Source organism: Mesitornis unicolor, unplaced genomic scaffold (genome assembly GCF_000695765.1).
Source record: "Mesitornis unicolor isolate BGI_N332 unplaced genomic scaffold, ASM69576v1 scaffold36961, whole genome shotgun sequence".
NCBI lineage: Eukaryota > Metazoa > Chordata > Aves > Mesitornithiformes > Mesitornithidae > Mesitornis > Mesitornis unicolor.
This window is the reverse complement of record NW_010166690.1, coordinates 1-13,938: the sequence shown is the minus strand read 5'-3', so window position 1 is coordinate 13,938 and position 13,938 is coordinate 1. Positions and strand designations below refer to the sequence as shown.

Genomic DNA, 13,938 nt, shown 5'->3' with positions numbered 1-13,938 from the left:
ATTGCTACTGTTTATCTCTGTTGTTAGCCAAAAAATAAACAGCAATCTGTTAGGGTCTGTCCTCATTACTGTTGTCATGTAGAAGATGAACCTCATCAGTCTGATGTTTTGAAAACATGAAAGCAGTGTCACTGGTTGCATGTCTTGGAGTTGGTAGTTATTTCCCCTCCCCCCCTTTTCTTTCAGTAGTAAAACCACCTGTACATCAGCATGGAAACGGAAGTGTCTGCAGCTTTAGCTCACACGGTCGAATGCATACATTCTATTGTACTAATTTAACATTAGGGTATTCATACACTTATAATTCAGTTTATCTATATATCCTTTCCCCCCCGCCCCCGGCTTAGCTGTGTGTAATTTCATTCAGGTGCCTTGAGTTTTTTATAAACTGCATTCAATTATTCTGCTATTGTGCCCAGTTGTTTCCTATCCTTAGTAGTATTATTGTCTACCCTCATTTTTTCCCTCACCTTTCACATTATCTCTTCAAGGTTTGAGATTTCTTTGCACTTGTGTGATCTCATACAACATGAGATCTATTGAGCCTGCTTTGTGTAAATTTGATTTTTTAATAGTAATCTCCTTGAGATTTCATCAGCAGCTTCAGATGATTAAGCAGTACTCTGGATATAAGCGTGTGCTGGATAGTAGAAGCCTATTTGTTCAAAGATATCTTAATTGAAAAATAACTTGTAAAGGGAGACCATATTTGTAAGTATAAGCAAGAGGTGAAGGGGAGCAGACTTATGATTGAGTTTCCAGCCTCGATTCTGGATTTCAAGAGTTCTGAGTGCTTGGTTTGGTAACGTTAGTGTTGCACTAACTTAGGGTATTTTTTGCATGTGTGTGTTTGTTTAATCAACAAAGCATGAATTCCCTTGCTTCTATTTGTCCCATTTAAGTAGTGGCAACAAAAGAAACAGATGGGAGATGGGTCCAGAGCAAAGCAGAAATAATGGAGTATTTCACCCTAGAAGGGAAAGGGATACAAGAAGTATGGCCGAAGGCAGTGTAATGTGTTGGAGAGAGAAGTAATTCAGGGATGTTTGCTGCCCAGAGCTTCTGTCTGAGATCTCCGAGTGGCACACATACCTGAAGTGTTTGGCCACCCCTGCTATCGACACAGTCTTTAATGCTTTTTCTGGAAGAAATCCCTGTAGAGCTTTGAAGGGACACTGTCTAGGATTGTCAGCTCAGCTACTGTTCGACCTAAAACTGGCGTCATCTACTTAGTGAAAGAAAATAGAAGTCCTTAAGCAGGAATAGGACTGGATAAATTCTTCCCTTAGCCCTTGTGTATGATTATGCATGTATGCACAGCATGTGTGCATGCGTAGAGGTAAAGTGAAATAACAGTGATGCTGAATATTGCACATTCTGCAGACTGCAGCACCTAATTGCTCACAGTATTCTGGATAAATACATCCCTTTTTCCAAAACTGGCAAATGCATACATTCTCTCAAGATACTGAGAGAATTGTACTGTTTTATATGTATTGTTTATATTGTTTGTTTGTATTGTTTTATTTTCTGTACTTTCAAATCTGCTTGTTTATTAAAAAAAGATTCATTGATTAACTCTGAATCTTCCGGCTTGCCTCTCTTTGCCACCTTCTTCTCCCCATCAAACAACTAAAAAGAGTTTTGTGTAATGTTCTCAAAAATAATGAAAACTGATGCGTTCTTCAACATGTCTGTCCCTTTAAAGTAAGGTTTTACCCTGATAAGATGTAAGGGCTCCAAAAAACGTTGTTCCTTTTTTGTTGCTAGCAGTGAGGCTGAAATGTGTGACCTTACCTCAAACAACATTTCAGTGGCTATGCCAGCAGGCTCTGCTTGACCCTGTTTTTTGGTAGTCAAGTGTTTTCTTTCTGTGCTCTCCAACACTCCCTCTAAGTGACCTAATTTGAGTTCAGAGTTTGTACTGTAAAATCTAAAAGGCAGCCTTCAGTTTTGGACACTCATCGAGGAAATCAGGTTTGGGAATCATTGGAAGAGACTTCCAGGTCCATACCTGTTAAGTGTTTGGAGACCAGTCAGGCTGTTAATTCAACTTTCTCTTATGCCCACTGGATTGTCCAAATGGTGTAGAAAGTACGCTGGTTTTGGAAAGGACCGAGAGGTAGTTGTGAATTGAAACTCTCAGTGCTTTTGATACATTTGTGTTTTGCATTTCAGGAATGGCTTCTTTAGCTACTAGAATGCATTTCTTGCACTTCTGCATGTTTCAGACTTCACTGTAATGTATGATGGCATATTAAATAATGGTGTAGCTCTAGTTTATGAAGTATTTCAGGGCGCATTTCCTGTTCATAATCAAAAGCAGTATAGAGGATGTAATTTTATTTGTTTGGTCAGTGACCTCTGAATGTTCTGCTCTGCACAGGTCTTGTGCAGCTACTAAGTGCAGCTGCCAAAGTTGTGACAATAGAGGTTTAGTCTCTGTAATGGATGCTTAAATAGCCCTGACTTTGTTAGAGGCCAGGTAACTTTAAGCTGCTAAGAGAACAGGAAGGCAGTGATTGAGCTGTTTGTGTAGTGATGTTTCTGTTGGAAGAGATGTTCATTGAGCTTGAGTAAGGAGGATCGCAAAACAAGTTTATAAAATTTAAATATATAATTACAAATATCCCCTAAAGTGGGCCATAGAATTTCTCATGTCAGTCAGTGGTAAGCTGTACACAGCAGCTTAAATTTCAGCAGGTTTTTGAAGGTAGAGTATTTAAAGTCTGTTTTCATTCCAACCAGACAAAAATACCTACTGAAGGAAATTAGGTTTGCAGAAGGACAAAGTCATGAGCGTAACGAAGATGGAGGAATTTTCTTAAATAAAATACAAGAGTGATGTGGAGGGGGCCATTTCCCTGTCTTCTGGAGTTCTGCATGTGCTCTGTCTCAGGAGCCTTCATACCTTACTGTGCTTACTGGTGTCGGATGAGTGAGTGGGTGGCGGGTCTATGTATGCTGCTTTGGACGTGCAGTTTGACCTGGATTTTTGATGATATGTTTATAATCAACAGCACATAAAGATTCTCCAAACTAAGCCAGACTTAAGGAATCTGCACTAAAGAGATACTGAAGTTCACAAAACCAGCCTGCGGAGCCCCTCTCTCACCCATAGAGCCTCCATATGTGTTCTGCAAAGGGCAGTAATTTTCTTTGACAGAACTATGTTATTAAACATAGTCAGGGCTGCAAGAGTAGGGTCTGGTTGCAGAAGAACTAGCACTGCATCTGGACAGAGGGAAGCACAAGCTTCCAGCTCACCTGTTCCTTTATGTCTTTCAATATGACACCAAGAAGTTGTCGCAAAGATGTGTGCTGATGGGGACAAATCGAATCCTTTTAAAAGACTGGCTGTAAAGGGCCTGATACACATCCTCAGGAGCTCTCACAAGCTTTGAGGAATTTTCTGTGGCCTCCAGGCTGATACCCATTAAGTGGAAACTGTTTGGAGCTTGTGTTGTACAATGAACTCTATTGGCCTTTCTCGCCTAAGTACCAGAGTAGAGTATTTGCTGTGACTTTGTACATCTGTGGGTTAAGTGTAACTGATGGCAGTGAATAAAGCTATATGGCATGTTTAGTCCATTTAGCTAACAACAAGCATATAACGGTAAACCTTCTTGAAAAAGCTATTTTTTGAGTCAAATATTAACGGAGGCAAAGCTTTTGTTTTAAAAATCTGTTGCTTTTGTTCAGCTTAACTACTGCTATAAGTATTTTTACTCCTAAAATATTTTCTCCCACATTTTTAAAAGGTGTTGAAGGAATTTTGTAACTTTCCCTGAACTTTTATTTTGCTCCTTTAAACCAATGAAGACTGTTTTCAGCAGCATATATAACAACTTAGCATCTATAGGAAAAAAGTGCAATGAAAGTTCTGCATTCAGTGAGATACCCTTTTGTAATCCCGTTCTCTTTGGATGACTTGCTCACAGAGGCAGATACCACCATTTCCAAGAGTGCCTTGCAGGCATCTGCTCAGTTTCTCTGCTCCTCCAGTCATCCTCAATGAGAGATCCTGGGTAGTTGTGTAGACAAATTAAGATAGGATGGAAAGACTGGATTTCTTTACCTAATGCAGTGATTGGTTTGTGGTTAAGATGGGAAGAAAGAGCTGGGACTGTGTAAACACAGACTGTATGAAAGAGGAGTGATTACACAAACATGTTTTCCCTTCCTTGTGTGATAAATGATTTAGCCTCAAACAGGATTCCAATTAAAGTTTACAATTTATTAAATGAGTAAATGCAAGCAAACAGCACTGAGTGCATGTGGAGTCACTTGTTATAGCAGATACATTCCTCTGATGTGAAGGTAGCAGATACTGGGGTAGTGGAGGTCTATTTTGGACATTAGCAGGTAATTGTACCCCAATACCTTAAATATAAACTTCCTGGCTTTCCCAGAATGGTATGTTTTTAGATTTTTACATACTTTTTTCATATTGCTGATAAAGAAAAGTCTGATAAACCTTGGTAAGGGCTTAGAGGAACTTTTGGATGAGCTTGGCATACTTAGGCAATACTGTTAAAGAGATGTTAGCAGAACTCTAAAATAGGCTTTGTGTGAGAGATTTTTATTCTTTTTATTGTGGTAAATTCACAGTATAAGTAGAAATTAATCTCTCTTTCCTTGGAGATTAGTTTCTTCAGGGAAAGTGAGAGATCCACATATTTATGACTAGAGCTGTGTCCAGCAAAATTTGTTTCTTCACAAGCTGTACTGTTTAACAGCAGATACTGTAGTGTGAAACGTGTGATGAAGCAAGCCCAGGAAGGACTCTGTGACAAGAGGTAGAGCCTGCCCTGCTTGAGAGCTGCACTGATGGTCACACTGGCTATTGCCTCCTATCAGCACAGGAGGCAAATGCTTGCACACCCACCTCCAAAGCTGAGTAGGGCACAAGCCTGTCTGTATGTCCACTGCTTATGCTATTCAGGGAATGGAAGTCACTTTCTTCAGGCCACTTCCATGAGGCTTAGGTGAGAAGTTAAGAGGTGTATTTATGTTTTCTTATGAAGCTGTTCTAGATTTTAGTTGAGATGGTCTCAGTCTATTAAGTTGATTTTGCTAAAATAGTAAGTTGGACTAATAATTTGCTTCTCTCCGATGCCCTTAAATTTATAAATGTGATTTTTAGAAGCTTGTTGAGTAAACATTTGCAAGAGAAAAAAAGATAACTTCTTCCTTTCGCTTTTGTTTTGTTTGTTTTTCCTTACCCTGGCAGTGTTTTAGAGCACTTTGCTGCAAAGGACCACCTCCACCACGGCCTGAATATGACTTGGTTTGCATAGGCCTCACAGGTTCTGGCAAGACAAGTCTTCTGTCACAGCTTTGCGGTGAAAGCCCGGAGAATATAGTGTCTACCACAGGTAGGATGCTGTCTGTACTCCGTGGTATGCTGTAATGTAGCCCAAACTTAACTTCCAGAACACATAGAAAAGGTGCTAGAGAACTTCAGCTTAGTTGTCTTACTGCTGAAAGTACCTAATGGATTGCTTTGAAACTACCATTACCTACTCTTTCAGTGTTTGGTCATACATTGGGGAATATCCATGAAAACATACAATTTGGAATGTGTTGAAAGTCAAAACATACATGGTACTGTAATGAAGTAGAACCATTGGAAACATACAGTAGCAGTGCAGTGTAGACACACATTAAAAAGTTTCTTTCTTTTTTGTTTTTTTTTTTTTGAGCAGTCTTTAAGCAGTCTTGTTACAGGGGCAGAAATGAAGTTATAAAATAGAGTGGCACGCTGATGCTCTGAAACTTAAGTTGGGATTTATTTTTTCTTATAGTTGGTCAGTACTACCTTGTGGTTTATGCTAGCAATGAAACAAATAATTGTAATGGAAATGTCTATTTCTGGTAATAATCCTTTCTTTTTAGATCAGCAAAGAAACTTGTTTATGTAGTAAGGGCAGACTGAGATCAGAGAGTCTGTTTACAGTAAGTTTTCAGTGGCACTGAGAAGATACATAAAAACAGACACAACAGCCACAGCTAAAAGATACCTTAAGTCCAAAAAATTTGAATATGCTGCTGATACAGATGAACCAGAATGCCTAAGACTGAAAAGGGTATTTTGATTTGTAGTGGCTTAACCCCAGCTGTCAACTAGGCACCACACAGCTGCTTGCTTACTCACCCTTGGTGGTTTTTTTCGGAAGAGTTTTACTTACTTTTAGTAAGTAAAGTAAGTTCTTACTTACTTTTAGTAAGAAAACTTGTGGATTGAGATAAAGACAGTTTAATAGGCAAAGCAAAAGCTACACATGCAAGCGAAGCAAAATAAGAAATTAATTCGCTACTCCCCATTGCCAGGCAGGTGTTCAGCCATCTCCAGGGAAGCGGGGCTCCATCACACGTTCACAGTTACATGGGAAATACAAACACCATCACACCAAGCATCCCCCCCCTTTCTCCTTCTTCCCCAGGCTTTATATGCAGAGCATAACAGCATATGGTATGGGATATCCCTTTGATCAGCTGGGGCCAGCTGTCCCAGGTGTGTCCCCTTTAAAGTTGGTGTGCTCTCCCAGCCCACTTTCTGGTGGGATGGTGTGAGGAGCAGGAAAGAGCTTGACTCTGTGTAAGCACTGCTCAGCGGTAACCAAAACATCAGTGTGTTACCAACATTATTCTCATCTTAAATCCAGAACACAGTATTATAGCTGCTGTTAGGAAGAAAATTAGCTCTATCCCAGCTCAAACCAGGACATGCACAAAAAAAACTTCCCAAAACACCCCAGCCAAACCAAACTAAACAACAAAAATAAAAGCGCCAGAAGAAAAAGACCAAAACAGAAGCAAATGTGTGGAGTGAGAAAAAGGAATACCTGACTGCAGAGTTCAGAAAGAGGACAGATTAGGTCATAGAGGTGGAAGAAATCTGATTCTGTGACTGCAATGATTTACTAAGGTTGGTTTGCTGAGGGAGCAGATAGTAAGTGTTGTGTGAGTAGCTTGTATATAGTTACATGGCTTTATAGTGTAGCTGTGGTTCATGGGCTTGAATTTTATGATTGTCCCTTAGCAAGCCTAACTGTTTTTCAGTGTGTCATTGTTTAAATTACAGGAACATAAGCTTATTTAATACAAATGTAAGTAAACCAAGTAAAATATGTAGTAGAAAATACTGGGTTTTTTCTGCGCTGAGTAGTTAATCCCTTGCCTTCACAGCGGCATGGTTGGGAATGTTAACATAGCACTTCACTGTGTGGAGAAGGTGTCAATGCCTAACTCAGAGTTAGAAGGAAAGTGTAGAGTATTACAGCTTTTTTTTCCCCTCTACCATATGACTGGTAGTCTGAAATGTAAACTTAAGTTCTGCATGGATTAAAAGATTGTTTTATAAAGGTATATTCTGTACTAACTCCTTACCAAATGGTAGATGGCCTGGGTGGATGTTTTGTGCTGAATTTTATGTGTGCCAGCTGTTTACAGTATCACTGCAAATTTCATTGCTCATGCTGATTTATTTCCCACTCCCCCTTATAAGTGATACTTTTACACATCATATTGAAACAGAATTGAAACACATGTAAAATCCTGGTTCTTGATGAAGAATAGTAGTCTTTTTCTGCATGTATGCGACTGATTTCAAATGACCTCTTGAACAAATGACTTACTAATACTCTTTATTTCTTTTCTTAGGTTTTAGTATAAAAGCCGTGCCATTCCAGAATGCCATCTTGAATGTAAAAGAACTTGGAGGTACAGCATTTATTCATTTGATTATAAAAACATGCAGTGTCTAAATCGTATACCAGACTGTTAGGTGTTGTAAATTTAAAAATGATACATCAGTGTGACTATTTAAAACCTGTGTTTCACCACAGCAGATGAAATTGAGAAAAATTTTACAAACTCTGACTACAAAGAACAAAACATAAAAAGCAGGAGGAGTGGAAGGCTGATAAGTGTGGTGTGTCTCCTTAACATAATTTCTTGGATTGCAGAGGTTAAGTTACACAGAAGTCCAAACTTAACCATAATTGTAGTATGGCTTATGGGTCAGATCAAGGAAGCGTGTTCCCTTGCATTTATTGTACGTATAAGCTTTTACTTCTGTGCACTGGCTCAGGTACCTCTGAACATTTGGCAAAACTACATGCTTGCTGCACCTCTGACAGTGTTGTGAAGGCAGCCAACTTCCAATGAGTTATATTCCCTGAGATCTGTTCTCTTATTGGTTTTGCTGGGTTTTGTAGGGATCATTGGTTTGTGTTTGTAGTTTTTTAATAGTCTGTATACAGGTAAACTATTTGACTGCTCAGTTCTGACCCTGAGTCTTAAGTGGCCAAGAGACAGCTCTGTTAAAAGGAAGAAAACAGTCTCCTAGTGAGACTTCTTGTGGAGTCTCATTTAATCTGATGTTCTTCTAATTAAAAACCACATAGGTCTTCTTTATATTCTAGGATTTCTGTAGATCTTATTTATTTATGTAAATGTAGTAGAATGAATCTTGAGGATGTTCATTAGATTTTCAGCAAGGTTGAAACCTCTCTTAAGTGCTCTGGAGTAGGAGTTAACTTGATTCTATTTTGATATACCAATAATCCCTTCCTGCTCCCTAAGAAATTAAAAAAAACAACCAACCATTTTCTTCCAAAAATTTAGTCCAAAAAATAATGTGTGTAGTTCAGATTACTGTGAAGATGTGCCCTACCCTCGTCCACGTTCTTTCAGGATATACTATTAAACAGGATAACTGGAAATATCTTTCTATATTACACAGCTAAGTAATGGTACAGAAAGAAATCAGATTTGATGGTTTCCAGTTACGGTGCAGGAGTCTCTGGAGGGAACTCGTGATGAAATTGTGTATGATGAACATACAGGATAGTGTGGAAAGACTGGAAAAAAAGGGCAGATTATAACATTTCTTGTTCAGAAGGCTCTAACAGTGTTTTGCTGAAGTTTTGGATGCTGAACACTGAGGTTTATTCTCAAGACAGGTAAAGAAGGTGCAAAGGCTTTTTCTTTGGTTCTAACCAGCCTGGAGAGACAGTGCCTGAAACCACCATTTATTAGTGTGTTTATTCAGTCTTTTGCTGTTTGTTGTAAAAATGTCAAAACAGAATGCGAAGTTGTGGTATCTGTTGTGACGTAAGTACTTATTCAGGTCTAAATCAAGATTATAGGTCCGTTCTAGAGACTAATGAATAACCTACACTTGTTGTTTTAGAATAAGTATTTTATAGTTCAGATTGCTATCTTGTATATGGAGGCTTAGAAACTACCAGTGAGATGCCAAATACTGAGCCTGGACAAATTTAATATAATGATTCTGGGTGTAAACTGCTCTTTTTCTTCTTACCAAGTTCATAAATACTAACAACATGTTACAGGTTTTAGTAACATTCTCTGTTTTATCTACTAAAACCTATTGTTTTATGTTTGTGTTACATTTTTGTAATTCTCCCAAAGACCTTTCTCACAAGCATAAAGAATCAGCATGCTCTGTAGTCCTCTTTGAACCTTCACTTAAGACAGAATGTGTTGAGTGTGTAGCAGGAGTGAAGTGGTTAACGTCAGGGATGTGCGAGTTTCTGGCTGCCCAGAAGAGAGAGACGGGAATTGTCTTCCTCACTGCTGTTCCTTCTTAAGCTTCATGACCAAAGTCATAAATTCACACTCTTAGGCCAGCTAAATTAATTGTCTAGGTGAGAGCTGGAGAACAAGTAACTTTAAATAAGAATGGTTAAACAAAGCATGAACGTTTTGCCTTATTTTGGAAGTTAAGAGCAGAAGAAGAGAGAGTAGGAGGGGGAGTCACTGTCATGCAATCCAATTTGAATGGAAAATTTAAAGTTGTCAGTATCTGTCTTGTGGAAAAATGAGGGAGGAGGGATAAAATAATGTTAAGCTATTAATTAGAATTTAAAATTTGCAGTTATGGGAAACCACAGTCCTCCTTTGCTCTGTGGAGGTAGAAGGGTGTACTGAGCAACTAGCAACATAGCCTGGAAGAGCAGCTAAAATTTCATCTAGTCAGTCATCAGAAAAACGATCCCACAAGTAAATGCCAGCCTAAGTCATCTTCACGGGGCAAACTAACACAAAGCAATAAAATCTCTGTACTGGGTTTGACTAAAAGGCAGTTGACAGCTCTGCGAAATCTGGTTGTGGAGTGCATGCAATGCCATCTGTGGCATAGCTGTGTCTAACAGATTACAGAACGACTTAGCAGATGAAATTTTTAGATGACCCTGATGAGCTGTCCAAGCTGTGAGTTGCACAGAGAGCTTCCTAAAGCGTGAAAGTGAGATCTGTTTGCGATCAGTCATACTCGGCCTGCTGTTCAGATGGTGCCCAAGCCCAGGCTCTATCACGTGGTGTCCTCATTTCATAGATAAGAGAGATCATTTGCACCTGCTGGTGGATCTAGTTAACATCAGTCCTGAGAAAGCTCCAATAAGAACTCTATGTTAGTGATCTTCCCACTGTTCTTAACAAATATTGTTCTTTTTCTACAGTTAGCTTTTTACAGCAACCTGGTGCCTATCTTACTAAAAACAAGTAGGAGCCATGAAAGCAGTGCCTATCAAAGCTATGTACAATATGATAAACAGACCTCAAAATTTCCTAGTTACATTTTTTTGTGGACTGAGTGGGCCTTTTTTTTTGTTGTTAATATGATGTTTTTTGGAAAGCTGAGTATAACCTTTGGTTTGCTGTGAAGCCTCTGCCTCCTGTTGGACTTGCAGCTTCCTTATCTTCAGGCTGAAGTAAATGATAGAGTGTAGCAGCCTAGTTTAACATTTTATGAACTCTGTCCCCAAACAAAGAAAAATGTTTTTATTTCTAATCCATGGCAGAAAAAGCCTTTGTCTTTTCAAAGGCGAAAGTGGATTCAGGCTTTTGTGATCCAGTCAGCAGAAGGGGTGGACAGACAGAAAGACACAGCTATGGTGGACTTCTGCTTTCTTTACATGCCTACTGGACTTAAGTGCCATACAGAAAGATGTGTTTTAAGCTTTATTTGAGGTTACCTGTGCTGTTACCAAAGGCGTGACTGCAGCTCAGAAGAGGGAACCTCTGAGCCTTGCTTAGTGCTGGCGGCAGTGGTCAGCCTGGGGGCTGTGTCCTGGTCCTGGCTGTTACTCAGTTCCTAGTGGAGGCAGAGGAAGGTCAGAGATGAGGTACTGAGTAGGGAGGAAACTGGCAGGTTATTTTCTTGTTGCCAACCATTCTTTGCCAGCCCCAAAGGACTTAGAGTTTGTGCCTTTAAAGATGAAATTTTTAAAATCCCCAAACTTTTTTTTTTTTTTAAAAAAAAAAAAAAAGGTGATTTTGCGAATGGCTGTCATACCTAAAGTCCAGTTCAGTGTGGTGTGGCCCCGCTGTGAACTATGAAAGCTTCACAGTTCAGGCTTAGATAAATGTTAAAGCATACTGCAGGGGACGTATTTTCTTATCTTCCTTTTAAAATAATCTGTAAGATTTTTTAATGAACTCTTAAAATTAATTGTATGTTCCTGATTAGGATACTTTTGTCTCAAATTGCTGTTTATTTTAATAAGATAGGAAAATACACAGGCCTAAGTAGATCACACTGAGTTTTTGCCGGCAAGTGTAAATCTGATGTTTTTAAAACTTCCATGTGCTTGCAACCTAAATGTTTTTCTAACAGTTTTAAATATCACAGTAGGTAGAGAATCAAAGTTGGCGACAACACTTAAGTTTCCTAATAGGAAAATTAGTGAAGGCTTGATTTCCAGATTAATCTCACTGGGGAAACCTGGAAGGCAGACAAGAGATGGCAGAGATCATTTCCATAAACTTGAGTTTGGTAAGACAAACAGAAATAAGCACAATAAACTAAGTGTATTTCTGATTTTTTTATGTATTGAATATAAAGGCAGAGAATTTACTCCTCAACATTTTGTTTTCTTTTATGCTGTTCAGGTGGTTGTTGAATTGCTGCAGTGGATGTAGCTGATTGAACAATCTCAAAATGTTCCTCTTTCAGAAAAAAAACTGTTTCCTGCTGCCATGCTTTGTGTATGACTGCAGGCATGCACTGCCTGAAAGGCTGGAGAAAGCAGGCTGCAGTCACTTGGTATTAAACCCTAGGACGCAAAAATGCTGGGACTTCTGAAGCTTGAGGAGGGTTTTAATTTAGCATCTGTATGGCTGCTTAGTGATAAGCAGTGGCAATAGAAGTTAACCATAAAATGTTGACTGACATTACATCCTTGGGAAACTTACATATCTTCTGTATCTTATGTAACTTATGTGTGGATGTGTCTGTCAGTGTGGACAAATTGCAGGTACACAGAGAGTGGCTATCTTGGAGAAGATTTATAACTTTACTTGTAATTAAGAGGAGCTAACAGATTGAAAAATAGCTACTGTTAAAAAAGTAAAAAAATTATGCTGTGTTTCTTCAAGGGGGAGTACTGGGAGATCTAAACAGACAGTATGCCTGAGATAGACAAGGGGCAGTCACATCTCTTAAAAATGAGTTAAGATTTCAGGTATTGTCCTGATTACCTGTCAGTTTTTTAAGAAGTGATGGAAAGTAAAGGTAAAAGCCCTATGTCGATTTAGAAACAGTTACTTAAAACTTCTTCTCAGAAGGTTTTCTTGGGGCAATAGGGTAGGGTGTATTTAAAAATTTTGCAAGAACAGACAAGAGATTTCTTTTTCCCTTCCCTTCCTTCTTACTCCTTCACACATGGGCCAGATTTTTCATGCAAAAAGGTTTTGTGCTGCAGTTGACATACTCCTTGGCACCTTATCACCTTTTCACTAATTATAAACTGTCTTTTTAATACCAGTAGAGGAATTATCTGTAACTTTGAAAATCAATTATAAAACCTTCAAATTAGGTATATGTCTTTACTTCAGGTGAGGGGATGTTATATTTGAAGTGGTAGAAAACCTGTTTGCAGCCTGCATTCTTTCGTGGCCCCAGGTTAACTGTTTTTGGTGGGAACGAAAGAAAAGGTTCTTTGCTGGATTTGAGGCTGTGACTTCTCCGGAGCTGCGATGTCTTCTGAGGTGAGCAAGCACTTTAATGCACAGGCTAGACTGTACTGAAGGAAGGGCTGTGTGACATTCATTGTGCTCTCGATGGAGACTTACTGCAGGCTTGACAAGTAACAAATTTGACACCTTTAAATTGCTCTCAGTGATTTTTTTTTCTGTAGTGCTATGTTAAGTTCTCCTGAAAGTACTAAAAAGGAGAGAGTTGAAGGTAGCCTCAGACTGCCCCGAATGAAAATGTAAACAGAAGTATTCGTATTGGAAAGGAAGATTTGCAGCTCTGCATTTTTGCGTGATATTTACAGGAGTACATAGTTGTGCAACCTGTTTTGGATGTGTATTAAACTGCACATAGCTCACAAACTCTGACCCCCAGCTTCTAAGGGGCATTTGAGAGGGTACTGTTGGCACTGCTGCAAATCATAAACTGTGTTAATATGGACACACTGCACTCTTGGCTGATAGTCAAAGAGAATTTATTTGGTATTTTAAAAATTACAAATGAAAACTTTCTAAAAAATTAGAACAATTATTTGAATAAACCTGCCCTGTAGTCTTTTCTCTGTAAGAAGAGAGGGCTTTTTTTTCCTTTTATAAAGTAAGCCAAGCCTGTGTTTGACTGAATACTGCCTAGTAGTGTGATTGTGCAGTGTGTTCTTGCACACAGTCCCCCCCCAATTTATTTGTAAATAGGATGTTGTTGCTAGATCACAGAACTCAGCCCACTCTTCTGGGTTCACTGCTGAAGGAAACAAATCGTATGCCCGGGTGTGGAAAATGCTACACTGAATCACGCACTTTAGTGAACCTTTCACATAGCACATTCGCTAGGTCTGGTGTGAATTTCTTGTTATGTTTTCTGATGTTCTGAAGATTTTACCCAAGTTACTTCTTTCCCTTTCTCTCTGTTTCTCTCTCTCTTTCTCTGTTTCT

At 39.0% G+C, this 13,938-nt stretch overlaps 1 protein-coding gene across 1 annotated transcript; it reads left to right on the top strand.

Moving 5' to 3' along the window:
• The first annotated feature begins 3,314 nt into the window (after nt 1–3,314).
• LOC104548894 (ADP-ribosylation factor-like protein 15) lies at nt 3,315–9,620 on the top strand. Its single transcript, XM_010195043.1, has 4 exons — nt 3,315–3,359; nt 5,234–5,378; nt 7,666–7,725; nt 9,442–9,620. The coding sequence occupies exons 1-4, from the start codon at nt 3,315–3,317 to the stop codon at nt 9,618–9,620; spliced, it is 429 nt and encodes a 142-aa protein (XP_010193345.1).
• Nucleotides 9,621–13,938: the final 4,318 nt, after the last annotated feature.